General features: G+C 52.1%; 2 protein-coding genes across 2 annotated transcripts in view; one reads left to right on the top strand and one right to left on the bottom strand.

Annotated features, from left to right (window-relative positions):
* DNAH1 (dynein axonemal heavy chain 1) overlaps nt 1-27411 on the top strand; it is a 71900-nt gene extending 44489 nt beyond the window's left edge. Inside the window, 33 exon segments of the mRNA XM_074913820.1 lie at nt 963-1141; nt 1955-2185; nt 3503-3699; nt 4550-4685; nt 5845-6053; nt 6770-6941; nt 7292-7483; nt 8052-8162; nt 9288-9473; nt 14289-14480; nt 14920-15087; nt 15709-15900; nt 16320-16451; nt 16698-16823; nt 17334-17453; nt 18279-18428; nt 18838-18998; nt 19107-19332; nt 19417-19612; nt 20246-20397; nt 20911-21111; nt 21518-21658; nt 22081-22239; nt 22683-22814; nt 22904-23164; nt 23606-23785; nt 23873-24049; nt 24748-24918; nt 25112-25242; nt 25608-25752; nt 26007-26213; nt 26654-26888; nt 27279-27411. Coding sequence (XP_074769921.1) covers nt 963-1141; nt 1955-2185; nt 3503-3699; nt 4550-4685; nt 5845-6053; nt 6770-6941; nt 7292-7483; nt 8052-8162; nt 9288-9473; nt 14289-14480; nt 14920-15087; nt 15709-15900; nt 16320-16451; nt 16698-16823; nt 17334-17453; nt 18279-18428; nt 18838-18998; nt 19107-19332; nt 19417-19612; nt 20246-20397; nt 20911-21111; nt 21518-21658; nt 22081-22239; nt 22683-22814; nt 22904-23164; nt 23606-23785; nt 23873-24049; nt 24748-24918; nt 25112-25242; nt 25608-25752; nt 26007-26213; nt 26654-26888; nt 27279-27400 — 5690 coding nt within the window. The 3' untranslated portion in view covers nt 27401-27411.
* On the bottom strand, nt 10478-13798 carry LOC141964021 (HAUS augmin-like complex subunit 3). Its single transcript, XM_074913821.1, is given in 7 exon segments — nt 10478-10716; nt 10932-10941; nt 11086-11182; nt 11184-11294; nt 11938-12377; nt 12546-13636; nt 13639-13798. Coding segments are annotated over 7 exon segments (2148 nt in total).
* Nucleotides 27412-27489: the final 78 nt, after the last annotated feature.

Genomic DNA, 27489 nt, shown 5'->3' with positions numbered 1-27489 from the left:
CCATCTGCTGCAGCCTGTGGACGGCTGAGCAGGGTGGATCTAAGCATGGTGCTACAGCCACCCAGAAAAAATGGTTCATTTGGAGTGAAATGAGTCCTCTTATATTTGACAGGGTGGGAATTTAGGATCATCTTTGCAAATGTGCCCTCATCTCCAAATCTGCCAGTAGGAAGGAGTGAGAATAGTAAGCTATGAGAGGAGCAAAGCAGAGCTTTCTGAGTGCTTGCAATATTCATAAGTGTCAGTACCTGACTATGAGGTCAGGGGCACACTGAAGCATCTAGCTGTGTTTTTAAAAGAAATTAAAGATTTTTTTAAATAATGCAAAAAAGTGCAAAATGCTAGGGTGTCACAGAGCTCTACTTCCCCAGGAGTGTTTGTAAGGAACTTAATTTGGAGTTTAAAAATAAATTTAAAAAAAGTATTTTATGCTCTAAAACTGGCAGCTGTGTTTAAATCTTGCCAGACTATTGCATAAGAAATTATTCCTCAGTGTCTTTGCATTTGCTGAGCTCAATGAATTGCAAGGCAGTTTAGCTAAGAGGGCACTCACACCTTCTAGCTTAAAAGTAGCTGAGACTCACTGTGGGAGTGAAAGGAGGGAAAAGGAAGACCTGTCTGGAGTATTTCAAGTAGGCACCAACTACCTGTCTGGCAGTGTCTCCTCTCTCCCTGGGGTGCATGAAGTCTTAACACCACAGAATTGTTGCGATGCATTCTTCGCTCCCCAGATCTGATTCCCTTTGGTTGGGAAACTCATTGGCAAACTGTCCACTGCAGCGAGCAGGTGTTTGGTCAGGTCCCCACACAGTCTGTGCAGAAGAAAGTAGAAGAAAAAATGTGTTCCTGGCCAAGTCCTAGCAACATCTCTGCCACTCAGTGCCATCTGTCTGCACTGCAAGGACCTTCTCAACCCAGAGTCACCAGCCTGACATCCTCCCCACCTTCCTCTGTCTTTGCAGCAGGAGCACTTGCAGTCAAAGACTTGAACGAGCCCTTGGTTGATGCCACTATCTGTGTGTATTCGACAGTCACATCCCAGCTGCTGCCCACACCGGCAAAGTCGCATTACACCTTCAACCTGAGAGACCTCTCCAAGGTGTTTCAGGGCATGGTCATGGCTGAGCCCAGCAAGATTGAGGTGAGTCCTCCCATCAGCACAGCCATGCCACCCAGGGGAAGATCAGAAATGTTCCAGTTAAGGCCTCATTGACAGGCCTGCCAACAGGCCTCAATGTGTTGTTGAGGTTGCATTTTGGTACTGCTCAATGAATGTGGTGACCTCTTTGGCTATATCGCCTAGTACCAGGAGTAAACAGACCCCCTCCTGCTGCCCCAGCCCTTGGCATGGAAGCAGGTGAGTGGCTACAGGGCATCAGTGCAACACAGCCCAGACATTCAGGGCTGGATGGAGCCACAGGGGACCAGACAGGGGCAGAGGCATTGTCTTGTTACCAGCTTGTAGCAGTGGAGGCTTCTGCCCCTTCAGCTCCTCTGAGGGCTTTGCTTTGGCTCCAGCCTAGCCAGTAGAGACTGACTTACCACAGGAAGTGCTTGGGACCCTGGTTCTGTTGCTACACCTGAATAAAAGGATCTTTCTAAAAAATACAAGAACTTCTGAAAACAGCACAAATTAAATCAAAGTGGAGGAAGGATAAGGACAAACAACATGAGATTTAAATCTCCCAAAAAAAGCCTGACATATGGACAAATAGAAGGGGGATTAGCTGAAGCTGTAATAAGCTCTCCACAAAGCAGCTGTTTCGACAAGAGTTGATTTTGAGAGGAGAAGAGAATGCAGCTTCCTCCACCCAGTTCTTTCTACACTCCAGCTGCCTTCTAGCAGGAATAGAGCTGGCCACATGCTGGGCAGGAACCAGCTTTCCTGACAGTGAGGCTCTTAATACTTATCTGCTTTTCTCACGGGGGTGTTTTGCTGGGATTTTCCTACCAGAACAAACTGCAGCTGCTGAGACTGTGGTATCATGAGAGCTGCCGGGTCTTCTGTGATCGCCTGATCAGCAAGGAGGACCAGGCCTGGTTTGACAACCTGTTGAAGAGTATGATGGAGGAGTTAGGCACCACTTTTGAGGAGGTCATCCCCTCCCAGCCAGTTCTGTTCGGGGACTTCATGGAGCCAGGTGCCAACAGCAAACTGTACAAACCAATCAACAGCCAGGAAGAGGTAAGGACCCTGGGAGTCACAATGATGTGAACTGTACTCACATCTTCCAAGTCTTCTGCAAACAAAAGAAAATAGTCAATAGTAACCATGGGGCTGCTTGAATTGAAGGTATCTGGAATCACAAACCCACCCAGGGCTCTCCTGTGAAATCCTACCCCAGATATGGGCAGTGGCTGCATTTGGTGTGATGGGAAGTGAGGTGGAAAGGCTGTCTCTGCATTGCCATCCTGGGGGCAGCCTGCTATGCCAAATCTCCCAAATGAGCTGCACTTGGGATCGAAAAGTGAAATTTGCTGGAAAGAAATGGCACATTACCCCCAAATAATACTACTTTTGCCATTAAAGACTTCACAATTGACCTTTACAAGTAATTAATGTTACTGCCAGATTCCCTGTTGGAGAAGATACTGTGAGTACTTCAGTAGCGATAATTAAGCAAAGGCAATGAGCAGTGCGTTTTGCACTCATTATCAGAAACACATGATTATCCTGTCGTCTCTCCTCTTGTGATAGCTGTGTGACAAGGACTGGTAATTATCTGAGCTTTCCAATCTCTTTTCAAAGTAGGTAGGCCTGTCCCCCACTGAGGTGAGCACAGCTGAGACAGCCAGACTTACCAAGCTGCTGCACAGTCCACTGATGCGCACAGGACTTTGGCATCTAGGCAGGGATCTCAGCACTGTATGAATTCCAGCTGATATTGCTTGCCCAGATTCACAGTGAGATTGCTGAGGGGGTAGGACCAAATCCGAGGTGTCTTCATGCTTCATCTGCTGCTCTGGCCTGCGGATGCTGTTGAAGAGAGCCCTGGAAAGGCCAGAAGAGACTGCTCCTCCAGCACTTACCCACCCACGTGCAGCCAGTGGTGTTTTCTTGAAGCACCTGCCCTTTCCAGCCAGAGTCCTAACCACAGGATGCAGCAGCAGGCAGTGGTCAGCTATAGAGTGAGGAAGCTCTCCCAGAGGGAATCCCTAGAATGGCATGGGTCAGGCAGCCATAAGCTGTTTTATTTTGAACTATGCCTCGCTGTTTCTCCAGGCAAACAGCACTGCCGGGAACAGCAGACCTTAGTCACTTGCCTGAGTTTAAGGTCAGCATTCGGCAGCTGCTGCCACCACCACCACTAGCTAAATTCAGCCCAGGCCAACGGCAGTTCCTATAGGAGCACAAAGCAAAAAGAGAGCCATAAGCTGCTCCCAGACCCTGCTGAGCACCAGGCTCTGCCCTCCCAGAGGCCTGGCTGTGCTCACAGACAACAACCCAACCTCTCACAATTGCTTTTGTCTGGTAGCCACAACTGACTGTTTCTGCCCACAGCTGAAGGTTGTGATTGAGGATTACCTGAATGAGTACAATCAAATTAACACTCCAGAGCTGAAGCTTGTGCTTTTCATGGATGCAATACAGCACATCTGCCGAATCAGCCGGATACTGCGGCAGACTCCGGGGAATGCTCTTCTCCTGGGTGTTGGGGGAAGTGGGAGACAGTCTCTCACCAGACTGGCATCTCACATGTAAGTAATGCACTCCTATGCACATTATGTGGAGCAACTCCATGGAGGCTGCCTTCAGAGATTCTCTTTTCCTGCCCTTCCTTCTACCACTTACACATTTTCCTGGTTGCTGACTCCAGATTTAACACTCAAGAGCTAGGGCTCAGTTAATATGCACAGCTATGCCAGAAAAATTGGACTTTTTTGCCTGCTAGTAGCTTGGGTTAGTGCTGCAGGCATGCAGCAAATAAACAAAACCAGCACAGACCATGTCAGCTCACTGGCCTATGCAGCACTCAGCATGGCAGGGGGAGACATGGGGGCTTCTTCCCAGGAGATGGGCAGCAGAAAGGCAAAGACAGGAGCTACTCTTGCTGAGTGATCAAGTAACACTGGCAGCCTGTCAAGTAGGACTGGCAAGTCTTGGGAGTCAAGGGGCCTCAAGGGGGAAACTTGAAGAGCCAGGAAACTAGGTTGAGGAAGAAAATTCTTCCAGCTCTGAATAAATGGTGTGATCCTAGAGAAATGCAGCCATGGTTCCCTGGTGCACCAGCCTCTGAGGGCAGCATCACAAATAAATCCAGTTGAGTTGCTCCCTCTGCACTCTGAGGCACTAGGCTCAAGAAGCAGTATGACTTAGTTCATGGAGCTGCACTTCTGGTTTCTAGCCAGCTCAGGTATCTCTGCTATGAGTAAAACATGCTCTTGGGTTGGTAGCTGAACATGCACAGGGACAGGTGTGTGCTCAGGATTCACTGCAGGAAAGCAGCTTGCTTGAGTCCTCTCTGCCTGAGTCCACAACACATACTCAGGACTGGCAAAAGAGGAGATTTTAATTCAGTGTAACTCCACAGGCTTCTCTTTCCTTTAGGGCAGATTATGAGTGTTTCCAGATTGAACTGTCCAAAAATTATGGCATGACCGAATGGCGTGATGACGTGAAGAAGATCATGATGAATGCAGGCCTTCAGAGTCTACCCAAGACATTCCTATTTGTAGACACACAGGTACGGGAATATTAGCATGCTGGACTCCATCTCAAAAGGAGTCAGAAACACATCTCTGAGCTCAATAAAGCCCCCTAAAGAGGATGGAGGGGCTTGATACAAAGCAGGCACAAGTTGTATGTCTTAAGTAGCCCACTTTCACCATCTTGTAAAAAAGCCCCAGGGAAACTTAAGGTGATATATTTGTTGCTAGAGGGACTGTAGAGCTGTGCAGGAGTCAGCTGATTCTTCTGTTGCTCAAGGAAGGATCTTTTAGCTGCATCCAAAGGTTTGGTGGAATCAAAGATTTTAGACCCAGCTGCCTGAAGTTAAGCACTACACTGACCACTAATGACTAATGATGTCCTAAGTAACATCATTCTCTTTCTTTTCAAAAATACCAGTAGATTTAGGGCCTTATGCCTGCTGGTTCCACAGGATAATGTTGGCTTGTTACTGTAAACTGTAACTTGCTAATGACTAAGCCAACTTCTGGAATTCACAGTTATGTTCCCCATAGGCTTTTTTACTGCCTTCATTATCATAGGAACCAAGTCCCTTCTGGCAGTGCCCTAAGCAGTGAGATGAGCATCTGTTAAATGCTGCTTGTTCTTGCATCCTTTTCCCTGCAGTGAGAAGCATATGTGGGAGAAGAGGGGCATGGGAGGGTGCATTTAGTCAAGTAGATGGATGCTGTGTTTTTATGATGTAGCAAAGGTGGAGAGGTGAGTGTAGCTCTGGAGGGAGATCGTCCTACAGGCTGTGACACATCCCTACAATTACTCTGTCTCCCACACTGAAGAGCTTTATTCTAATAGTGAAGTTTTCTGTGCTGGAGGAATGAAGACCCAGGGCAACCTGGGGTCTGGTTGCAGAGTCACTGCGAGGCAGGGAGCAAGGCCCTGAGCTCAATTTGTCTGTAAGGAGACAGTGAATGGGCAGAAAGAGGTTTGTTCTCAGACATACCCCACAATCCCTGAAATGGCTGAACATAGCTCTTCAATTGCAAATGCTGGACAAGGATCAGAGTATGCTTTACTGGAGCTAGGTGATCACAGAAATGATTTCTTGTAACAGAGGCTGAGGGCTATATTTATACAGAAGTCCTCTCCATGGCATGGGAAATATGACTGTCATGACTTAAGAAACTACTTTTTCCCCCCCCTCATCATCTACTTAGATTAAAAATGAATCCTTCCTTGAGGATATCAACAATCTGCTCAACTCAGGTGACATTCCCAGCATTTACAACCCTGATGATCAAGAACAGATAATGACAGCTATGAAGCCTGTTGTTCGAGATCTAGGGCAGCAGCCCACCAAGGCCAATTTGATGGCTGCATACACGAGACGAGTTCGCAGCAATATCCACATGGTCCTGTGCATGAGGTACAGTTCAGGGGTAGGACTCCATGCTGTCAATGTTAATTATTCCCTCCTTGTCCTTTACCTTGCATCACTTTGTCATGGGACCTTTGTTCCAAGGCCCAGACTTTGGAGGAGGAGTAAGATTTGCATACCACTTTCCCATAAGACTGGATACTTTTTTTACACTTCTCTGGTTTCAAAATGAAGCTTGAAAAGCATAAGAATATGCTTGTATGTGATCCAGATTAGATACAAGCTTCCTCTTCCTTCACACACTATTGAGCTGTTTGTTACAAAATTATCTTGCTTGAATTTGAGGCTCAGTTGCACCATGTTTGTTCATAAATCTAGTGCATGAGCTTGCTGCCAGAAGGTACAGGGCACTCCCAGTGGAAGTGGAAGAACTGGGGCTATGATTTTGTTCTGGTGATAGAAAATAGATTTCAGGTCACATTTATTTCTTACCCCTTAAGTGTCTTCCTTAGGGAAGGACCCATAAAACATCACCCTGCTACCATCTTAATACTTCCAGAATATACCCAGGATTTCCAAGGAGTGAGCTGTGACATGCACCTCACTGCCTGAGCTTTCATTCCCTGTTTCTCCTCCTTCCTTGGGTACATTCCCTTCCTTCTTACTCTGTAAGAGTTCAGGATGGTTCTTGGGAAGTAGGAAAGCTATTTTATCCTTGTATTTATAGCTAGTTGTAACGTATTTTCTGCACATCTTTCCCTCAGCCCTATTGGAGAAGTTTTCCGTGCACGCTTGAGACAGTTCCCCTCTCTTGTGAACTGCTGTACCATTAACTGGTTTAATGAATGGCCTGCTGAAGCCCTGCAGTGTGTTGCCTCCTCCTTCTTACACGAGATCCCACATCTTGGAGCCAATACTGAAGAGCTCAGTGGGATGGTAGGTGCCACACTCAACACAGCTCCTGTATGCTCAAAGTGCCGTGTCTCTAGATACACACAGACAATGGATGCAGGACACACCTGCAGAAAAGTCATATCCTGTAGCAAAAATGTTTTGTAGCAGGATCATTCAAACACAGAACTGGCTAGCTTTTGTATGCCTTGAAATGGGCATGTCCATTTGTCACTCTCTCTATGGCATTGAAGCCCACACACATATATAAGCTCTGCTGTAACCATATACTTAGGCTCTTTATAAACCCCTCGTGCTCTCTGTGGGCATCACATAGACTTGCCTATGACATGTTCAGTACTGAATAAGATTGTTGCTTTCCTTCCTTCTTGTAGATTCAAGTATGTGTAGAGATCCACCAGAGCGTGGCAAAGAAGTGCCAAGTATACCTAGCAGAACTGGCCAGACACAATTATGTCACTCCCAAGAGCTACCTCGAGTTCCTCAGCATCTTCAGTTCCCTGATTGGAAAGAAGAAACAGGAACTGAAGACAGCCAAGAACAGGATGAAAAGTGGCCTAGACAAGGTTTGTCCCTCACACCCAGGAGAGATTTAGACCCCCCTTACCTGCTCTGAGCCAGTGAAATTTTTATATTTATACATTTATAATAATATTTTTAGCCACAGAAATGCAGCAAGATGCCCTCCACATCTCCTGCATAACAGGAGAAAGCTCATGCTAAAGCAAATGGGAACTATGCCTTATGCCAGGTCCTGTCTTTCTAAAGGTCTGAGTCTGTAACAGCTCTAAAAGAATGATGGTCCTCAGTCTTTGGGGACTACAGACCCCTCTGTAGCTCATCATCTCTCAGGATGTTCCTTATTAACCTTTTCTCTGAAAGCCCCATAACATCACCATTGTTCTGCTGATTGCCATGAGCTTTTGAAGTAAAGTCCATCACAAGCAGGCACCGCTAGGCACTACTGTTTATAAGCACACCACAACGCCAGATTGTTGCTTAAGCAGGGGCCAGGGCACAACCGGCTTTGCACGGCCTGACACTGGGCAGGAAGCACGCACAAGGGCAGCACAGCCTTTTCCTGGGGCTTTCCGTGGCTGCTGCCTATGCTCTCACTCTACTCTGCTCCCGCAGCTCCTGCAAACAGCAGAGGATGTAGCAAGGATGCAGGAGGAGCTGGAGTCCGCCCGCCCTCTCCTGGCACAGGCAGCCAAAGACACACTGGCAACCATGGAGCAACTGCAGGTACCGCGGCTGGACAGCCCTGCGCTTTCTGAGTCTTGACTGCTCAGACTGGACACAGGGCTGGGGGAGGCCTTGTGGGCATTCTACAAAATCCTGCTTGATCTGTCAATAAAAAGGCCTCAATATTAGCCCAACAGGTATTTATGCAGAGCGGCACTATCAGCAAGAACAGCCTTCTGCTGGGGTCCCCACGCTGGTGTTGGTGGGGACCGGTCACAACCTACCAGCCAGCTGCTAGCAGAAGGGATGGCTCACCTGCCTCCGTCTGAAACCACAACCCAGGGGTCTGTCAGCCAAGTTACCAGCTCCTTTTCCTCACTAGTTTAGATCCTTGCAAGCACAGACTAGCCACACTACTCACCCAATCCTCAGGTGGCCTGAGCAGCTCAAAGCCCAGACTGTTATTGCTGAAAGGGATCATCCCCCCACATCCCATCCTCGGGGAGCTGGTCCAGCTGCAGCCTGCCCCTGCCAGCCCAGACTTCAGGGATCATCACACACAGTCACTCATGCCACTGCAGAAGAGAGAACTGTCCTGTGTTGGCTGTCACTACTTTTGCTCCTCCTTGTGTTCCTCCCCGCCTGTCTCCTACTGTGGGATGGCCAGACTGAGACAGAGGGAACAGACACTCTGCATGCTAAGGAGGAAAAGTCTGAAATTGCCCATGCTTCCACATCGTAGATAAAGATTTGGCTATATTCCACATTGCCTTTACACCTCCTGGTAGTGTTTTAACCCCGGGGGTAGGCAGAAGTGACAGTTTTAGAAACAAAACCCTCAGCATATCTTCTTATTCCTCCACCTCCCTACACATTTGTATCCCTATGCATACTCTCCCTGTGCCAATAGGAAAAATTTATAGAGCAGCTAATTCCTTCAGGACTAACACCATTCCAAGCACAGCCAGAGTTGGATCTTGTGGGTGATTTCTACAGACTGACAAAAACCTCCTGCTAGTATGATGGGGGAAGGGGATCCCCTCCAGAAGTAGGACCCCAGCCTGTCCCTGCTGGAAGAATACACATGACCCGTCAGGACAGCTGTGATCCTTACCTAGCAGTGCTGAGCCAAGCCAAAGTGGTGCTCTGGCTCCAGCGTGCTTCTGAGGCTGTCTGGTGTTGCAGGTGGACACAGCTGTGGCTGAAGAGACAAGAAGTGCTGTGCAGGCTGAGGAGGTGAAGTCCAGAGTGAAAGCTCAGACAGCCCAAGCCATTGCAGATGATGCTCAGAAGGACTTGTCTGAAGCCCTCCCAGCCCTGGATGCTGCTCTTGCCAGCCTGAGGAACCTCAACAAAAGTGATGTTACAGAGGTAACTGGGTTGAGGGGGGAGGGTGGCAGAGCTGGGTCTGATCCTGGAAAGCCTCTCACTTTGCAGCAATTCCCCTTCCATAGGTTTGCAGTATCCCCAGCATCTCCATCAATCCCCCTAGGCTCACAGTCTGGGCATTTGCCCATGCAGCTTCTCAGCTTTACTCCTTCAGAAGCAAATAGTTTTGCAGGCCAGAGAGGCAGCAACTGGCTCTTGGGTGTTCCTACATGTTGTTTCCAACTTGTACCAGAGAGGGTGTTGAAGAGGGATCACCCCATGGTGCCTGTCCATGGGGGTAGGTGACAGGGAGCACCACAGTGCAACTCAAGTATTGCCTGCACAGCACAGGGACAGACCTAGCAGCACACTGTCTGAACCAGCAGACTCTTCTGAAAGGGGATCCACCACAGGCAGAAAAGAGGAAGAGGCAATGGCTGGTGAGCTGACTTCCAGAAATACTGGCTTGAAATAGGATAGTCAGAGAAAGGAGTGCGATTCTGAGCCTGGCAAGTGTCACAGCCCATAGCCAAGAGAGCAGACTCGGCAAGTACAAGATCTCATCACACAGGGTGTAAACATCTGCAAAGGGGAGAGACACACTTATTGCTCTGTAATTGTGAATAACATACCTTTTTATTCCGCACAAAACATACAAAACTCCTTTCACCATAAGGTGGGGAAAGACCCAGTGTCAAGTCCACTTGCCCCCAGCACCCATCCTCTTGTAGAGTTGGCATGAAAAGTCTCCTGTCCATACAAAGCTTCCAGTGCCAACTCACAAAATGCATCAATTTCTTACACATCACCTAACCCACGCACCAGCTTCAGGAAACTCTTCATTTAAGGAATAAGTTCCCTGTTTCTTTTAAGCCCAGCTGCTGGGCCATGACCCAAGTAACCTGTCACTAGAGCCAGGACCATCAGAGTTCTCTTCCAGTGCAGGATTAATAACCCAACCAAAAGAGGACACCATTTCCATGGCAGGGAGCAAGCATCCCTTTGACCTACTCCTCTGCATAGGGCAGCTCCCTCAGTGGGGGACAGGAAGCTGACACCTGCTTCTCCAGGTGCTCCACCACCTCTCTCAGCCGATCCTCATCACAGTAAAAATACACATAAAGGTTGCGCTCTGTCTGCAGGATAGGGTTCTCCAGAGATCTGCGCTTGGCCTTCAAGTCACTCAGGAGATCTGTTAGCATTTGGTAGAGGTTGTCCTGCATGGTGATCAGTTGCTGGATCATCTCTGTGATCTCCCGAGGGGCAGAACCCAAATACATGTGAACATGCAGCCCACCAGAAGCAAACTACCTACCTGGCTCTGGCCTCTAACCACATCCAGTTCAAGGAACAGAGGTAGCTTACTGGGCCACCTTGGCTAAAGCACCCCAATCTCTATGCTTAACAGCACATGTGAGACAATGGGAATCAGCTTTGTCCCCCAGCCAGCCCCTGCCTCACTGGATAGCTTCTGGGACAAGGCAAGGATCCTCTCCCTCCATGGGCCGAGGCAGTAAGTTCTTCTGCCTGCACCCAGGGAGGGTGGCACAGAGGGCTCTGACTCACAGCCCTGTGCCACCCAGCAAGGCCAGGTGGAGCAGGAGTGCTTGCTTACCGGGGAGGAGAGCTGCAGCTTGTTGGAGCTGTCACACAGCAGCTGGTAGAGCACCTCTGTGGAGGCCTCCAGGGCAGGGAGCTGGGGTGTAGGAGCTTGCTTCCAGCACCCTCTGGTCCTGAACCAACTGGGAGCACTGGGCTACCATGGCCTTATAGCTGCATAAGATCTGCTTCTTCTGATCTTGACCCCTCAGCATGTCCCAGAGCCTGCAAGAGCAGACAGCCAGCTAGAGGGTGTGAGCAGTGTGCCAGCACTGAATAACGGGGCTCAGGAGACATTGTGCACTGTGGGACTGGAAAACAAGCAGCAGTGGGGCGACAATGAGAGGACAGCCACTCCTGGTGAGCAGCCCACATCCTGGAAGAGCTCCGTGAAGGACCAGACTGGCTCAATAGCCTGTCAGGGACTCCTTGCTGTCAGACACCAGCACCAGCTACTCCAGAGCTGGGTAGGGAAGACTGAGAAGTCACTGTCAGTGCAGGACACCTAACCAGAGAAAGCTCTTGCTCCAAGCAGCTTGTGCTTCCTTCTGGCCCAGCTCTCCTTCCCCAAGGGTGAAGACTTGCCTCTACACTATCCACCTTCACATCCTGGGAAAACCTCTGTTCTCCATACTCATCCCCTTCTCCAAGCCCATGCTTTGCTGCATCAGCCCTAACCAGGCAGGAAGAAGCAGATGCCATCTTCCAGGCAATTTCACATCACTATGGAGTCAGGCTCTGGCACTGGCAGAAGAGCACTGCTAGGCTGCCTGATAGCTTGGGTCTGCCCCATGCCTCTCCCATTCCCATGGCACCTCCTCCACATCCAGTTTGTTCCTCATCCACACACACACCCCCAGGCCCTTACCGTACAGCAGAGGGGTCTTTGGGGGCTATCCATGTGCATGGACAATACTTCTTGCAGGAACTAGTATCTTTGAAGTAGTCCTTCTGCTCCTGCAGCCTGGTCTGGGCTTCCCTCATGGCAGTTTCCATCTCCCCTAGCCAAGCTGCTTTCTGGTCCATCTCCTTTATCTCACGTTTCAGCTGGAGCGCCAGCAGATCCAAGCAACTGTGCTGGCGCGCCAGCCATGCAGCCGCCTCCTCCTGCCTCCCAGCAACATACCGCAGATGGGCAGCTTTCAGGCTAAACTGCCTCCACAGGATGGGCAGACGAAAGAGGCGGGCCTCTACCTTCAGCAGCGGTGGCAGCTGGTGGGCCAGGGTCTGCATGATGTCACAGCACAGGGTATGAAGCTGCTTCTGACGTGTGGCAGCCTGACTCTGGAGCTCTGCCTTGACTGCATGCTGTGCAAGGGAAAGACAAAACAGCTGGGAGCACCTCTAGTGCTGCCTGGCTCTGCCACCCACTCCTGACATGTCAGCTGTGCTCCAGCATTCAACAGGAGGGACTGCCTGCAGCACAGGCAGACCCTGCCACAAACAGTGGTGGAGGAAGGGGAGCACTGGTCCTACCTGGTTCTCCCTGAGAGCCTCCAGAGTCCTCTGGGCCCACTCCAGTGCAGCACAGTGGCCTTCCACTTTTGCTGACATGACTATAACCTCCCTCTGGGCACAGATATGTGCTGTCTCCATTTGGCTCAGCTCCTTCCAGAAACCGACTTGGTCATCCAGTACCTCATCTCCATCATTCCGAAAGCTTTTTGGCATCTTTGTTTTCTTGGTGTCCTTTCTCCCTCTGGCTTCCTGGCTGCTATCTCTCTTCTCCTCATTCCCCATGCTCAACACCTTTCTCCTATTCCTTCCCTCCAATAGCAACTCTGCCCTTGAGCCTTGGACCAGTACTCCCTGACTTGCTGGTGCCACCCCCCATGGTGTTTTCACACACTCTTGACGAGGAGCTCCTCTTCTTCCTTCTGGTATTTCCCAGTCTGAGTCTATCTGTGTCCCAGCCTCCAGTCTTTCCTTCAGGTTTCCCTTCCCCTGTGCACTTGCTCCCTGAGCATCTGGAGCCTGGACACTCCCTGGTAGGACCTGCTGGGTGAACCTTTTGAACACAGCAGTGGCCTGTTGTTCTAGCTCCATGTAAGGGCCAAAATCCATCTCACACAGCAGTGCTGGCGGCCAGCCTTTCCCCATGTCCCCATACCACTCTGCCAGCTGCTTCGCAGCTTTGCTGATCTGGCTCAGGACAGCTCTGGTTTGTAAGATCTCCACTTCCATGTCCATCTGAGGCTTCCTCAAGTCCCGCTTCACCACTTTCTCATCCTCCTCTAAATACTTCAACTCTTGCTGCAGGTTGGCTGCGCAAACCTGCAGCTTATTGTGCCGCCAGAGCTGACAGTCACGATAGTCCTGAAGCTCCTGCTGCAGGGCCTGCAGAGAGGGACCCTCATCACTGGGGGCCACTATCGTGCTTGGGAGCTGCGGGACGTGGCAGCATGCCTGCAATGCCTGCTCAAGGACATTGCCTTCCAGGATGGGCTTACCTGAAGCCAGCAGGGCATCATAGGCCTCCACCTCAGCTGGGCTCAGCACATTCTCCTCACCCACTGTGCTGCAGAACCACTCGAGGAACTGCTTTTTCTGAGGGCAGTCATAGAGCCAAAGTCCTTCGCACAGAGGGTGTCTGCATGGGGATAGACCAGGCACAGTGACGCCACAAACTCTGCCCCTCTGTTAACTGCGTGCAGTGGGAAGGCCTGGAAGCATCTCTGGCTGAACATGGCAAGGATGGTCAGCACTAGAAGGGAAAAAGTAGGAATCATCCTTAAGGCTCCTGATACCTACAGCCATCTCAAGGGTGCTGCAGCAGCACACTTAACTGCCTGCTTGAGAAGGGACTCAAGCAGTCCCTCCACAAGTGCTGCAGACCAGCTCATGGGGTACAACATTTCTATGGTGGCTTGTAAGACAAATGAGAGCCCACAGAGCAAGGGAGAAAGACTGCCTGTGCCCCATTTCCATACAGCCTCCTCCCCAGGGCCATATAGATCTAGCTCCTGTGCTAAGACATCTTCAGCCTGTAAGATATACCTGTCAGAGAGCATCAGTGCAGGCTTTTTCAGACTACCTATAGTTCACTCCATGTCCTTTCTGATAACCAGCTTTTCTTTCAAATACCTCTGTCCTTCCTGCCTGTGCATTGCATGCTCTAAATATCCTGCCTCTGGTCCCAGTCTCCCTTGGGTCAGCTGAGGGATGAGCACCCCTTGCCGAGTACCAGGCCAACCCACTGTCTCCATTTGGATTTTGAAGGTACGAGCAATGCAGCGGCCTCCCCTTGGTGTGAAGATGGTGATTGAAGCTCTCTGCATTATGAAAGGAATCAAGCCCAAAAGGGTGGCAGGAGAAAAGCTAGACACAAAGGTGGATGACTACTGGGAGCCAGGCAGGGTCCTTCTCCAGGACCCAGGGAAGTTCCTGGACAGCCTGTTTAAGTATGATAAGGTAAGTGGTGGCAGAGGGAAGCTGTAACCAGGGATCAGGTATTGCCTCACAGAGATCCTTCTCACAGCAATGAAGCTTAAAGCTCCATGTGGGCAACACCCTTCAACACCAGAGGATGAGGACGTATTTGGTCTGGAAGTCCTTGTGTCACCTGGCTGCACTTCACTGTCTGGGGCAACAGGACCCAGACTCACAGGTCTTCCCCTCCTGTCCCTCTGCTCTTTCCGTGTGGAGGAGCTGGATGGAAGTGGTATGGGAAGGGATTTACCCAATCCCACAGCTGTGCCTCCCAGGCCTCAACACACAGCAGTTTCATTTCTCTCATTCCAGTGCAATATCTTAACTACCCTGCCAGGCCCTGGGGCAGGCTGCAGCCACTGGAGGAAGCCTTTTGAGTCCCTCCTCACTGATCTCCTTTCTCTCCCACCATTCCTTGCAGGACAATATTGCAGACACTGTGATCAAGGCCATCCAGCCCTACATCGACAGTGAGGAGTTTCAGCCAGCTGCCATCGCCAAGGTCTCCAAAGCTTGCACTTCCATCTGCCAGTGGGTCCATGCCATGCACAAGTACCACTTTGTGGCCAAGGTTGTGGAGCCCAAGCGGGTAAGAGGCAGCATGACCCAGTTGCTCTGGCTGTTAGGGAAACAGTGCTAGCAGCCCCCTTCTACAGATGCTGAGAGTTACCATGTTCTCCAGATCAGGGCATAATATTCAGAACAAGCCTTAGCAGATCCAAAGCCTCAAAACCCATTAACATAATAAAGTAAAATAAATCAGCCTAGAATATGTTGGAACAGAAGCACTTAGTGCTGAGTTCCTGGCTTAGCAGAGACTGTACTTACAGAAGCATTCCAATATCTCACTACTGTTTTAGCCTTAATCCTCTCCAAACTTAGTTATCTCTTTATTATTATTTTGGGGCAAACAGAGGAACCTTTCCTTCGGTTCACTAGTGGGCCACATCCTGAACTTACGTAAGCTGACACAGGCTCTTGGCTTTCTAGAACTATACAGAAATGCCCTCCTCTCCTCTACTTTTATTCCTGGGCTTGCAAAACATCCCCCTGGAGTTAGTCAGGTCAACCTTTGTCATACAGGGAAGGATCTCAGTATCAGCTACTGCTTTTATGGAAAACCAACTCTTGCTCCAAGATCTCTGGATTTTTGGAGAAGAGTTTGGCCACATGCCCAACACACACACTGTTTCCTTGTGCATCTCCCCAGCGAGCCTGGCAAGAGGCCGAAGAGGACCTCCATGCCACTCAGCAGGTTCTTGAGGAAGCTAAAGAACGCCTGAAGGAGGTTGAAGGTGGCATTGCCATGCTGCAAGCCAAGTACAAGGTCTGCATAGCTAAAAAGGAGGAGTTGGAGATGAAGTGTAAGCAGTGTCAGCAGAGATTGGACCGTGCTGATATGGTAAGGGACAGAGATGGGTTCTGCCTGCCTACATGAGACAGCTTGATTTCAGGACAAGGAGCACAGTGGTGAAAACATCCACATGCCTGCAGTTCATGCACATCCTAGGTTGAAGCTGCCTAGCCAAATCTCAGCAGCACAACAGAACTGGGGAGGCTAAGCTAGCCAGGCACTGTTGTGAAAAGCTGCATCCTCCCATGTGCAGCTTCTTCAACCAGCAACTGATGTCCAGGACAGCTGAGAGCAGCCCAGTAATCCAAGGATTACATGCTCAAAGCTAGGGACAGAATTCAGATATGGCAGGGGCCACCCTGCAGCCTCTGGACACCAGAGTCACCTGCAGCATTACCCAGAGAGCAGCAGGTCCAGGACACAGGGTTAGATCACGCAGCAGCTCTCATGTGCGACTTATCCCACAGCTCATACGCAGCCTGGCTGATGAGAAGGTGCACTGGCAGGACACTGCAGATAACCTGGATTACAAGATCCGCAACATCACTGGGGATGTGCTGATTGCAGCTGGCTTTGTGGCATACCTGGGCCCTTTTACGGTAAGTGTGCAATGCTCCCTACAAGGGGTTCAGGTACGTGCTCTGCTCTCCTGGCCTCTTGCTGGCCAGATCCACTAGGAGAAAGGGGTAGGGCAAAAAGGTGCAAAATCCCTCCTGGATCTCTCTCTGTTTATGCCAGAGGCTGCACAGGGACCCTTCTGAAGGGAAAGAGAAGGGTTTAGTGCTCACAACAGACTAGCTGCAACTAAAAAAAAAAAAGTGTTATGATGCTGCTTCTCATTGCAGGGACACTACCGTGTAGCCCTGTGCAAGGAGTGGCTGAGGCAGCTGTCAGAAAACAACATTCCTCACACCACAGAGCCAAACCTGATCAGCACCCTTGGAGACCCCATGGAAATCCGCTCCTGGCAGGCAAGCTGCAGCAAAACCCAACACTTCAGACTGAAGGCCTGAGGCAAAGGCTAAAACACTCAGCTCACCCCTCAGGAGGATCACCTGTACCAAAGGACAGACCCCAGACCAAACAGCTCAATAACCACCAAGCGCCTCCACAGTGCAGAGCTGGAACTGCTGCTCGATGTGCAGGAGAGGACCTGGCAGCACCCAGGGCAGCAGCAAGCAGCAGCTCTGAGGGCATGAGCCTTAACCCATAAGGCTTTCCCTTTACAAACCACAGGCTTAGAGCAAAGCCCTAGCCATACCCTGCCCAAGCCTAACTCTGCCAGCACAGCTCTGTCCAATGGCTCAGCTGTTTTCAGGCAGAGCTGGAGCTCTGGACTCAGCTGCTCTGTTAGGAGTACCCTCACCACCACCCCTCTCCACCACACTAGGACCACAGAGGGGCCAGGGCAGCAAGGGCTTCTCTCTGGTCAGCTGCATTGTGCTACCAGGTGTTCCCAACAGCTTTTCCCTTCCCTTTAGATTGCTGGTTTACCCAACGACACCCTGTCTGTTGAGAATGGGGTAATAACACAATTCTCCCAACGCTGGACTCACTACATAGATCCCCAAGGACAAGCAAACAAGTGGATCAAGAATCTGGTAAGAGTTGTGCGGAGGAAAGCCAGATCTGCCAGGATAGGGGAAGCAGCTCTCTGTTAGGAGCTGCCCAGAGCAGCCTCAGGCTTTGGGCTCCAGAGCTGCAAGAACCTCACATTGTCCCAGCCCTCCTAGCACTAGGCAGGCCTTGCATCCATAATCATCCCAGGTGTATCTCCCTGTTTGGGGAGATCAGCACAGGGCAGGAAGGGCCCTGCTGTAAGCAAGTGAGGCATCAGGTTCCCACTCTGGCTCTCTGCTAGCGTTCTGGGGGCCTTACATCCTTTACCACACCCTAAAACACACAGCAACACCAGCATCTCCCATAACAGCCCTTAGGGTCTCTAGGGATCAGAGCAACATCACCTGGCTAGCAAGCACAGTCCCTGGTGTCAGACTGCTGGAAACACAAACAGCCACCTCTCCTCTTCCTCCAGATGGCCACCCACTACCCTTTTGAAGGGCCACGAGGAGGCTCAGGCAGCTGCTCCTGTTTTGCTCCCCGAGGGCTTTTCCCACCCACCTGCTCTCACTTTAGAGGCAAATGAGCTCTGAGATACCACTGTGGGGCTCTGCAGCAGTATGGCTCTTTAAAGGAGATTATCCCCATTTCCCACCTTTTACCTGCTGTCTCATTAAGCTGTCTCTAGTGCCATGGACTAAACTTGCCAAAATAGCCAAAAACTAACTGAGTAAGAAAAGATATTGTTTCTGCTATGCTGGGGAGCTAAATCAGCCAGCCCAGTGAGAGGGGTACTGTGCACCAGAGCTGGATGTGAAGGTGGGCAGGACACTGCAGGAACCATGCCCTCCCCTGCTGACTTTCAGGAGAAGGTGAACAATCTGGAGGTAGCCAAGATGAATGACCGGGACTTCCTCTGCAGTCTGGAAAAGGCCATCACTTTTGGGAAGCCCTTCCTGCTGGAGAACGTCGGTGAGGAGCTGGATCCGGCCCTTGAGCCTGTCCTGCTGAAACAGGTCCTGTGTCTCACCTTGGCAGGGAGGGGCAGCGAGTATCTGGGGGGGCTGTAAGGGGAAATCTGGCCTGGGTGCAGTGGGATGTGGTGGGCTCGTAGGTCTCTCTGGGTAGGCAGCACTCACGTGGATGCTGCCTGTTCTGTGCTTGCCTTTCTTGGCAAAGACTTCAACATGTTGGCAGCCTCCTGCACACCCTGATCTGCCAGTGGGAGTCTTTGCCTGGGAGGCAGGGCTATGGAATACAGCTGCTCTATTCCAGTTCAGGCCTTTGGGTCTGCCAGGCAGCTTTGAGCTCCTCTGTCCAGAGAGCCTTAAGACTCTCTCCTCACATCCCAAGGCACAGCAGGATGCCTTCCCTCACAAGAGGTACCCATCCCAGCCTTCCTGTACTTGTCCCTCCCTGGTACAGACCTACAGACAGCAAGGCAACACCGTGATGAAGCTGGGAGATACAGTGATCCCCTACCATGAGAGTTTCAAGATGTACATCACCACCAGCCTGCCCAACCCTCACTACAGCCCCGAGGTCTCCACGAAGCTCACCCTCATCAACTTCACCCTCTCACCCAGGTACCTGCTTACCCCATTAGCTGCCCATGCTGCTCAGCCTCATTCCTCACAGTCCTCAAACCCTTGGGCCTGTTGCCCCTACCCTCACCTCTGTGGCTTTTGTTGTAGTGGCTTGGAAGACCAACTGCTGGGAGAAGTGGTAGCTGCAGAGCGGCCTGACTTAGAAGAAGCTAGAAACCAGCTAATTCTTAGCAATGCCAAGATGCACCAGGAGCTGAAAGAAATAGAAGACCAGATCTTGTATCGGCTCAGCACTTCTGAAGGAAACCCTGTAGATGACTTGGAGCTCATCAAAGTGCTGGAGGTGTCCAAGCTCAAGGCAGGAGAGATCCAGGTCAGAGGTGGAGGTGCCCTCCCCCTGCAGCTGTGCATTCCCTGCCAGCACTCCACTAATCATGACATCTCTTCTGTCCTCCAGGCCAAGGTAATGGTGGCAGAGCAGACAGAGAAGGACATCAACATCACCCGCCTGCAGTATGTGCCTGTGGCCATCCGCTCGCAGATCCTCTACTTCTGTGTCTCAGACCTGTCCAATGTGGACCCCATGTACCAGTACTCACTTGAGTGGTTCCTCAACATCTTCCTAAGGGGGATCAGTAACTCCAAGAGAGCAGGTGCCTACCCAGAGCAGCCCCTCCTATCCTCTTCCTCACCCCACATGCCTGGTCTAGCAGCAGCAGAAGGTAGGACACCTGCAGAGTCAAGGCAAACGTGGCCGCTTGCGTTGGCTCTCAGCATGGTCCAGACCTGCCCCTAGTTGTGCCCACACAGCAAGGGAAGATGTGATCGGAGCCTGCCCTCCGTTCTCTTCCCTGCTACTTCTCTGCTGCCGTGTCTGAGTAGGTGGGAGGGATGTTAGTGCAGGGCACAGGCAAGGTACACGCCATCCTGGTAATGGTGTGACTCTGCTTGTCACAGAGCCACTTCCATGCACAGCTCCTGGCTGCTGTGGCCAGGCTGGGGACAGCTTTCCCCACCAGCAGCACGTGATGGCCAGGATGGTGGTGGCTAGGCCCGTGTAGGCTCCCTTCCCATACTGGGGCAGTGTTTTCTTCTGTGTGCTGTCTCACAGCCTTGTGCTTTCACAGGGTTTTCTCTGCCAAGTCTATATTTGAGAGCAGCATCTGTTCTTCCTGGGCAGGGTGCGGGTGTCCCCTGTGACCAGGAACCAACAGCTGACATGGAGAGCACCCTCCACATCACCTGTAGCACCCACCATCTTTGACTGGTTGTTGGGTTTTTTCCAGACTCCCTGAAGGACCGGGTTGTGAACATCAACAACTACATCACCTTCAGTCTCTACAGCAATGTGTGCCGTAGCCTTTTTTCAAAGCACAAGCTCATGTTTGCCTTCCTGGTTTGCATCCGGATTCTGATGAATGATGGGCGGATTGATATGGTGAGGAAGCCACCTTGGTCCTTTGATGGGATCCCATCAGGTCAACTCAAGCCCAGCCTGTTCAGCTCCCTAGAATAGCGGTAGAAAAGGAGCCTTGTTCACTGGGGCTGGGGGCAGGCTTGGCAGGCTGGTGAGCAAACCCAGGGCTTCTGTCTTCACTCGAATCTCAAACCTTTCCCTGTGTCTATATGCAGAGCTGCCTAGGCTGAATCACCTGCAAGAAAAAAAAAAAAAATCAACTGCTTTTGCCATTTTACTGCCAGTCTGCTGCAAAGCTTAGCAAATTCAGAGGGAGCAGGCAGGGATCAGAAGACAGAGAAAAGCTAGTGACAGCTAACAGTGATGTTGATCTCACCAGACCCTCCAGTTCACTTACTCCTCAACACGCACACCTGGGAGGAGAAGCAACCAGAAAGTTAATACAGGGTTTTAGATGTATATGGCACAAACCCAGGTGCCTCAGGCCCAGGCAGGTAGGCTGTAATCCATGAGCACGTCCTGTCATGTTCCCAGGATGAGTGGCAGTACCTGCTGTCAGGAGGGACCATAAAGGAGATGAGGGAGAACCCAGCTCCAGCCTGGCTGTACGAGAGAGCATGGGGGGACATCCTGGCCTTGAGCAGCCTGAAGAACTTCTCTGACTTCGCCAATGATTTTGTGGCCAACCTTGAAGCGTTCAGGGCCATTTTTGACAGCTCCAAGCCTCACAGGCAAGTGCCCCCTTCTTTGTCAGCAGATGTTCTTCAGGTAATGGGGTCTCTGGGAGAGCCAGAGGAGCCAGTACAGCCACAGTGCTGGCTCTGCTCCCAGTGCAGTGCCACGCAAGGGGGAGGACAAGGCACTGCCTTGACTCCACAAGGGTGGCCCTTGCTTGTGCCTGTTGCTTGCCCAAGGCAGAGCCACACAATGCCTTAGCCCAGCAGTATTTGGTGCTTCCCCAGTGGAAGCAGCTCTGGCTTGCATGCTGATGGTTTCAAAGCTTCAGACAACAACCTCAGCCAAGTGACAACTTCTCCCTTCTGAAACCCCAGTGGCTCCCTGCAGGCAACTTGAACACTTCTGGGGGAGCTGCAGGATCTGGCACATCTCCCCAGAATGCATCTCATTGCTTTGCAGACAGCCCCTGCCTGGGAAGTGGGAAGCTGAGCTTGATGCCTTCCAGAAGCTGCTGGTTCTTCGGTGTCTGCGGGGAGATAAGATCACCAATGCTGTGCAGGACTTTGTGGCACTGAACCTGGGTCGCCACTTCATTGAGCCACAGGTAACCAGCCAAAAGGAAACACCTGGCAGGGCCAGATATGGAGCAGAAGGCCTCAAGCTTGCTGTCAATGGGCTGTCAGCATTTTTCAATTACAGTGAGGGTGCTCCTGCCTCTCTGCAGCCGCAGTGCTCCCACAGCTGGGGAAACACATGTAATGTGCACCAGTTAAACCAGTGGGAGAGGGCAGGCAGTACAGGCATACAAGGGAAGAGTTGGAATGACAAATGGGAAGGGGGTTACTGCCCCGATCCTAGTGCTGCTGGAGGAGAGCTGTACTAGGCCCTTATTGAACATGTTTCTGGCCTCGGCACCCAAGAGCATACCGGTGCCTTGGAAAGAAGCTGGAGGCCAGGCAGGGTGAGGAGCTGCTGCACGTGGTGCCACTGTGGCCCCTCCACTCTGACCAACTTTCTGTGTTGCAGGCCACTGACCTCTCAGTTGTCTTCAAAGAGTCCACTGCTACCACCCCCCTGGTGTTCGTGCTGTCCCCGGGCACTGACCCTGCTGCCGACCTCTACAAGTTTGCTGAAGAAATGAAGTTCTCCCAGAAGCTCTCTGCCATTTCTCTGGGACAAGGCCAGGTAAGGTGCCTGCGCCTACCTGGGGCAGCAGTCCTGCCAGCACTCCCAGTGACCTCACCTAGCTCCAGATAGGTCAAACGCCCTTGCAGCACAGTGAAAACACCCTCCTGCCCCCAGACCATAACTCACCAACCTTCTGCTAGCTGGAGGAGTCGGTTCGGTGGGGGGGCTGCCACAGTTCACCCTATAGTGCCCTCTAACTTCCCAAATCCATTCCCAGTTCTTCCATTCCCTCCACCCTCCCACACAAGCTTGCAAATGCTGTAAAAGGACCTTTACCTTTAAAGTCAGACAGCAAAGATCCAGCTGAGCCATGGGGACAAAGCCAGGCTGTAGCTCTGGAAAGTGATCCTTCCACCCAGCAGCTGTCTCCCTGTCCAGCTCAGCAGGGCACAACCCATGATGGACTGGGGTCTCTGAGCTCTTCTCATCTGCCTCCTCAGGGCTCCCGTGCTGAAGCCATGCTGCACAGTGCCATGGAGCGGGGCAACTGGGTTTTCTTCCAGAACTGCCACCTGGCCCCCAGCTGGATGCCTTCACTGGAGAGACTCATCGAGGGCATTGATCCCAGCAAGGTGAGCTGGTTGCCTGCCCACCCTGGGGATAAGAGGCAGGAGGCTGGAGCCCTGGGAGGAGTTCAGATCTAGTGCAACACCATCCACAGGTTCCCTGTAAAATCAGAGTCACAGTGCAGGAGCAGCTGCAGTGGCTGTGCCTGCATGCTCTGAGCACTTGCTGCCTTCTGGATTTCTAGGTGCACCAGGACTTTCGCCTCTGGCTCACCAGTCTACCGAGCAACCACTTCCCTGTGTCCATCCTCCAGAATGGCTCCAAGATGACCATCGAGCCCCCCCGTGGGGTCAAGGCCACCCTGCTCAAGTCCTACAATAGTTTCAGTGATGACTTCTTGAATTCTTGCCCCAAGGTAAGACCCAGGTTGTGCTTTGGTTTGCTGTCCCCAGCCCATGCCTGCTCCAATGTATTCTGTCCACCTGGATGTTGCTCCTCTCCAGGTGTAGATATTCCTCTCCACTAGAGCTCTCACGTGCTAGAGAAGGGCAGGTGGTATTTCTCATCAGTCCACATCTGCTCTGTGATGAACCAATTAGAAGTTTCACTCTGAGAAACAGAAGCAACAGGATTGTGGAGGCATGGCATAAGACACTTACAGCTCTCTTTAAGCAAGGGAGTGGGCCACAGCCTTCCCCAGCACAGCAGCCTGACTGAGGTTTGCATCTCTCCAGGCTCCACCGTGGCACTGCTGAATTGGCACATCTCCTCTGCCACGTCCCAGCAGGAACTGACCCCATCCAAGGATGCCTCCTCCCAAGCTGAGCACCTCTTCTCCCTGCTCCCCTGCCCACAGGTCGTAGAGTTTAAATCCTTGTTGCTGTCACTTTGCTTCTTCCATGGGAACATGCTGGAGAGGAGAAAGTTTGGGCCTCTGGGGTTCAACATCCCCTACGAGTTCACAGATGGAGACCTCTGCATCTGCATCAGTCAGCTACGGATGTTCTTGAGTGAATACACAGACATCCCGTACAAGGTAAGCGCATGAGCTGGCCCCTCCTCTGGAGAGAACAGGCTCACGATGCACATGCGGGTCAGGAAGCCATGGGGGGCTCCCTCACAGGTTCTGAAGTACACAGCTGGGGAGATCAACTACGGCGGCCGCGTGACTGATGACTGGGACAGGCGCTGCATCATGAGTACTTTGGAAGATTTCTACAAGCCTGAAGTTTTAATTCCTGAGTTTGCCTATTCTGAATCAGGGATCTACAAGCAGCTCAGTACCTCATCTGACCTCAATGTAAGTGCTTGAGTAACAAATTGCAGCTCATAGATCCAGGGGGATCATGATAGTGCAATGGGGATGTACTCTTCCCTGAAACTCCTGTGTTTCCAGTTCCCTGGGGGAATATAAGTTTGTAAGGAAGTTTCAGGAAGCTTCATCTGGTTCAAGCAATAGGAGGAAAATCTTGTCCCTGTGCACAGGAGGTGGTAGCAGCTATCACCAGAGTTCCCCAGCTGAAAGCTTTTGTACTCTGAATCATTTTGATATCACATGCCTAAAGTACCCGAGGAGCTCTGCAGGAGACACAGCAGAGCTCACTGCCAAGCTGCCCATTCTCGTAGCATGTGCTTGCTTCTACACAAGTGCAGTTTAACTCCCCAGCCAGACCACAAACCACGACCTCAGCCACCAAACCTGGCTCAAAGGAGCTGCTACCCTGGCAGCCCAAGTTCTGTGTCAGCAGGCATTGCTGTGGGTACATATAAGCTGCCAGTTGTGTTGCCTGGCTGTGATGGGTCAAAGAGCTGTGCAAAAGTCAGATGAATCAATCTCAAACACCAAGACAAGGAATAGACCCAAGCAAGTCTGTGATCTGTTGGGTTTAGCTTATCCAGCAACCCTGGCTTAGTCATTTTTTTTGGACCAGGCCCTAGCAGCACCACAGCTTTATCCCTGTGCTCTTGGCCTCACAACCTGCATGGGTTCCTCTGCAGGACTACCTCCAGTACATCAAGAGCCTGCCGCTCAACGATAGCCCAGAGTTCTTTGGTTTACACGAGAATGCCAACATCACCTTCGCTCAGAAGGAGACCTTTGCTCTGCTGGGGGCCATTACGCAGCTGCAACCCAAGACCTTCATGCTGGGAGGCTGCAGCAGGGAAGAGGTGGGTGCCCTGATCCCATCGGTGCTCTGGCAGCCAGTGCCCGGCGCAGGCAGTGAGCACTAACACCAGCGCTCAGCAGGTGCCACCCTGCCTGCTGGGTGCCAGCAGTGGCACAACCATCCCGGTGTTCCCTCTTCCCTTCTCGGCAGCCGTGGCCAGGAGGACACTCACCCTCTTGCTGCCTTCCTTCCAGCTCGTGGAGGAGACCTCCAAGGACATCCTGGCAAAGCTGCCTGCCCCCATGAACCTGGAGGAGGTGATCCACAAATACCCACAGCTCTACAAAGAGTCCATGAACACCGTGCTAGTACAGGAGGTGATCAGGTAAAACCCCTGTGGGATGAGCCCTGGGCCAGCAACCAGCTGGCCCCTCGGGGAGCAGCAGAGATGTGCCAGCCCCTGCTCCCGCCCATCTCTGAGGAACCTCCTTGCTGAGCATGGCAGCGGGGCTGGCAGCCACACTAACTGTTGTCCCAGCCAGAACCTTCTGCGGATCCCTGTCTCCATCCGCTACTCTCAGCAGTTCAGGGCTGGGGGAGCAGCTATGAGACCCCGTTAAAGAGGAACAGGGCTGGGAGTTACACGGAGGAACTTCACTCCTTGTACAGAGATCCAGGCCCTCTATGGGCAGACATGGGTGATAAACCACTGCACTGAGTGGTTCTGCTCCCTCTGCTCTTTCTCTGCAGGTACAACAGGCTCCTGGAGGTGATTGCTCAGACACTGAAGGATTTGCTGAAAGCTCTCAAGGGCCTGGTGGTGATGTCCTCTCAGCTGGAGCTGATGGCCAGCAGCTTGTACAGCAATGCTGTCCCCGAGGTGTGGAATGCCAAGGTACGTGCCCCAGCCAGCCCAGCCGCCGCAGGAGCTCACTCGGACCGGGGAATGGGCCAGCAGCCGCTGCAGTGGGACCGGGCTGTCACATGGAGCTGGCTCATGCTCCCCTGGCGTGGAGAAGTCTCCTGCCTGCTGCATCTTGCAGCTGTTCCCAGCCCTGGGCTGGGTGAGTCCCTGGGCAGCTGTCAGCAACTGGGGCACAAGGGTGTCCCCAGCGGCATTCAACACCCTCCTCTGTGGGTGCCCCGCAGGCCTACCCGTCGCTGAAGCCCTTGGCATCCTGGCTGAACGACTTGGTGCAGCGCATTGAATTCCTGCAGAAATGGATCACCCAGGGGATGCCCTCCGTGTTCTGGATCAGCGGGTTCTTCTTTCCCCAGGCCTTCCTCACTGGGACACTGCAGAACTTCGCCAGGAAGTCTGTCATCTCCATTGACACCATCTCATTTAGCTTCAAGGTCAGTAAGGCAGAGACTTTGGGGTTTTCTGGATTTCGATTTTTTTTTTTTGGAATCTGCTGCTAGAAGGCCACAAAGGCAGCTCTTCTAGCCCTGACCTGCTCAAGAGGTGAAGCCACTAGCTGCATAGCTGCCCACGGACCCCCATCACCCCCTTGGTGCTCAGATATACCCACCCACACTGCTAGGCACCTCCCCAAGGCAAGCAGAGGCTTCTCTGCCTCTCCAGAGCTGCTCACATACCCCTCCAGAGGCTTTGCCACAAGCTGCCCTGCAGTCTAACACCAGATGCTGGGAAACCTAGCCCTGGCCATCTGAGAGCTGGGGCAGGCTCCACTTCGGTAGTGTTGACTTAACTAAGAGCAGCTTAAGGGGGTCCTGGGGGCTGAGCCTCCAGGGACACGGCTCGATCGAGGGCCGGGGCCCACTCTCCTCTGCAGGTAATGAAGGAGTCGGTGAGTGAGCTCACTCGCCATCCCGACAAAGGCTGCTACATCCACGGCTTGTTTCTCGAAGGCGCCCGCTGGGACCCCGCTGCGTTTCAGCTAGCAGAGTCGCACCCCAAGGAGCTTTACACAGAGATGGCTGTCATCTGGCTGCTTCCTGTCCCTAACCGCAAGCCTCCAGCCACTGGCATCTACCTGTGCCCAGTCTATAAGACCCTCACTCGTGCAGGTACGTGCCCTGAAGACAGATCTCCAGGAGCAAGGGAGAGTGTAGAAGCAGCTGAGAAAGGCAGCCCAGGAGAAGCTGCAGGAGCTCCTCCTGCCCCACACAGGCATGGAGCAAGGCACAATTGCATGAGACCATCCAGGGAGAAAAAGATTTATCCTGCTTCGGCTGTGGAGATGGAGCAGCTGGGCACCCTGGTGTGCAGCAGTGCCTCGGGCCAAGCTCTCCTCAAGCCCACACCTGAAAATACCCAAGCCCCTTTCCCCCAGCCCTGCCCAGGCTGTCACCTAGCACAGGGGATCTTGCACAGGGTCACTTGTACAGGAGTCCTGGGTCAGCGTGCAGCAGCCAGGGCTGCAGCACAGCGTCCCGCCCTCTCTTCCTCCATTACAGGGACGCTGTCAACAACAGGCCACTCCACCAACTACATCACTGCTGTGGAGATCCCTACGGACAAGCTGCAGAAGCACTGGATCAAACGGGGCACAGCCTTGATCTGTGCCCTGGACTTTTAAGCAGAAACCAGCCCAGCCCAGGACAGCAGCCCAGATGAGGGCCAGGGCCACCGCTGTCCTGCACAGAGGTAGGCAACAGCAGCCAAGCA

The sequence above is a fragment of the Athene noctua genome, chromosome 10 (genome assembly GCF_965140245.1).
Source record: "Athene noctua chromosome 10, bAthNoc1.hap1.1, whole genome shotgun sequence".
Lineage (NCBI taxonomy): Eukaryota > Metazoa > Chordata > Aves > Strigiformes > Strigidae > Athene > Athene noctua.
This window is presented reverse-complemented; position numbering and strand designations above follow the sequence as displayed.